This window comes from Hipposideros armiger, unplaced genomic scaffold (genome assembly GCF_001890085.2).
Source record: "Hipposideros armiger isolate ML-2016 unplaced genomic scaffold, ASM189008v1 scaffold_1844, whole genome shotgun sequence".
Taxonomy (NCBI): Eukaryota; Metazoa; Chordata; class Mammalia; order Chiroptera; family Hipposideridae; genus Hipposideros; species Hipposideros armiger.
Genome location: NW_017733194.1, coordinates 60,824 through 62,576, shown reverse-complemented (window position 1 = coordinate 62,576; position 1,753 = coordinate 60,824). Strand labels below are relative to the sequence as shown.

The 1,753-nt window shown below is 53.9% G+C and overlaps 1 gene segment (V, D, J or C); it reads right to left on the bottom strand.

Moving 5' to 3' along the window:
* Positions 1 to 429: 429 nt before the first annotated feature.
* Positions 430 to 1,242, bottom strand: LOC109378265 (immunoglobulin lambda variable 3-21-like). The segment is given in 2 exon segments: positions 430 to 761; positions 1,142 to 1,242. Coding segments are annotated over 2 exon segments (354 nt in total).
* Positions 1,243 to 1,753: the final 511 nt, after the last annotated feature.

The following is a 1,753-nucleotide window of genomic DNA, read 5'->3' as shown; positions in this document are numbered from 1 at the left end:
TAGGATGTGGGAGACACCTCATTCAGGAAACCAGATGACTCCAGACCCTGGGGACTCCACCAGGCTGGTTCTACCCAAGGAGAAGCTGAATTCCTGAGGGAGTGCACCATCTCACACACTGTATCTTCTCCTGAGAGACACATGATAATATCTGGGACCACTGTGCTATATCATGACTTTCTAACTATTTTCTTTCTATTCCAAGACTGACAACAAACTTTATCGCGCAGAACAGTACCTTTCTTAATTTTTCATCAGCATAAATGAAGGCTCTGGGAGGACAGAGAACCTCCTCAGGGTCTCCCAGCACTGGAGTGGGGCGTGGCCAATATCAGGAAGCACATCTGACCCTAAAACCTGACCTACAGCTGCTCGAATGAGAGGGAAGAGTGAGCACCAAGTCAGAGCAAAAAGGTTTGTGTCCCACTTCCTCATCTGTCTGTGTCACCGTGATCACTGCCAGCTGCTCCCACTGCCATCAGCTACTGCACAGTAATAGTCAGCCTCGTCCTCAGCCCGGGCACCACTGATGGTCAGGGTGGCCGTGTTCCCCGAGTTGGAGCCAGAGAATCGGTCAGGGATCCCTGAGGGCCGGCTGCTGCTATAATAGATGACCAGCACAGGGGCCCGGCCTGGCTTCTGCTGGTACCAGTAAGCATTTTTACTTCCAATGTTGTTTCCTCCACAGGTGATCCTGGCCGTCTGTCCTGGGGTCACCGACACGGAGGAGGGCTGAGTCAGCTCATAGGAGGCCACAGACCCTGCAAGAGAGAAGCGGGGAGGAGGGCTTGAGGATGAAGGTTTTGTCCAGGAGACCCCTGTCTGCCTGCCTCACTGAGCTGCAGAGTGGAGGCCCCAGGGCACCAACTCCCCTTATTTGAGCCTCAGTGGCACATTGGACTGGGCTAGAGGATGGAGCCTTTGAACGAATGAGAGCCCCCCTCCTTCTCTGGCAGGCGCAGCCCCTCAGGGGTCACACAGAGCCAGTGAGCACAGAAGTAGGGGTGAGCCCCACCAGCCCCTCATCCTGCAGCAGGGTCCCGAGCATCCTGCCCCCACTGGCAGTGCCCTGCTGAGTCAGAGTCAGGTCAGGTTGTCCAGAGGCCTGGACATTAGGTGGCTGTGAGCCTGGGTGCAGCACCTGTGCAGTGAGCGAGGAGGCCGAGGAGGAGAGGGGTCCAGGCCATGGTGGAGGCACCCCAATTATGCTCCCTGTGGCCTGAGGCTGAGCAGGTTTCCTCCCAGGCCTCTCTTATCCCCTTGCTGGAGAGAGCAGCTGGGTATGCAAATCAGCCTGGGTAGTGGTGGCGCTGAGGAATTGCATGGTTTCAGAGTAGGGCTCAGTCTCAAAAGGCAGAGGGAGTGGAGGGGTGGTTCCTGCAGACCCCACCTTCAGCCCTGGGAATTCTGGTTCATTCTCTGGTTCCATACTCCGGGGCTCACATCTCCATCACCATCACTGTCTTCACCTGGATCCTGGACTGGCCTGGTAACAGTACTGCTCAGAGTTCAAGTCTGTTTGCAATTTCTGAACCCATTATAGATTGTTAACACTAGCGGTGACCATCTGAGCCTTAGGTTCATGCAGTATTCTACACAGATCACAGTTTGTGAGCATCAGAGACTGAAATAATTCCTATATTGTTAATAGCACATTGAAATTTTTTTTAAAGATTTTTTTATTGGGGAATTGGGGGATGGGAACAGCGCTGGGGAATTGGGGGAAGGGGAACAGACAAGTTGCTGTCCTTTT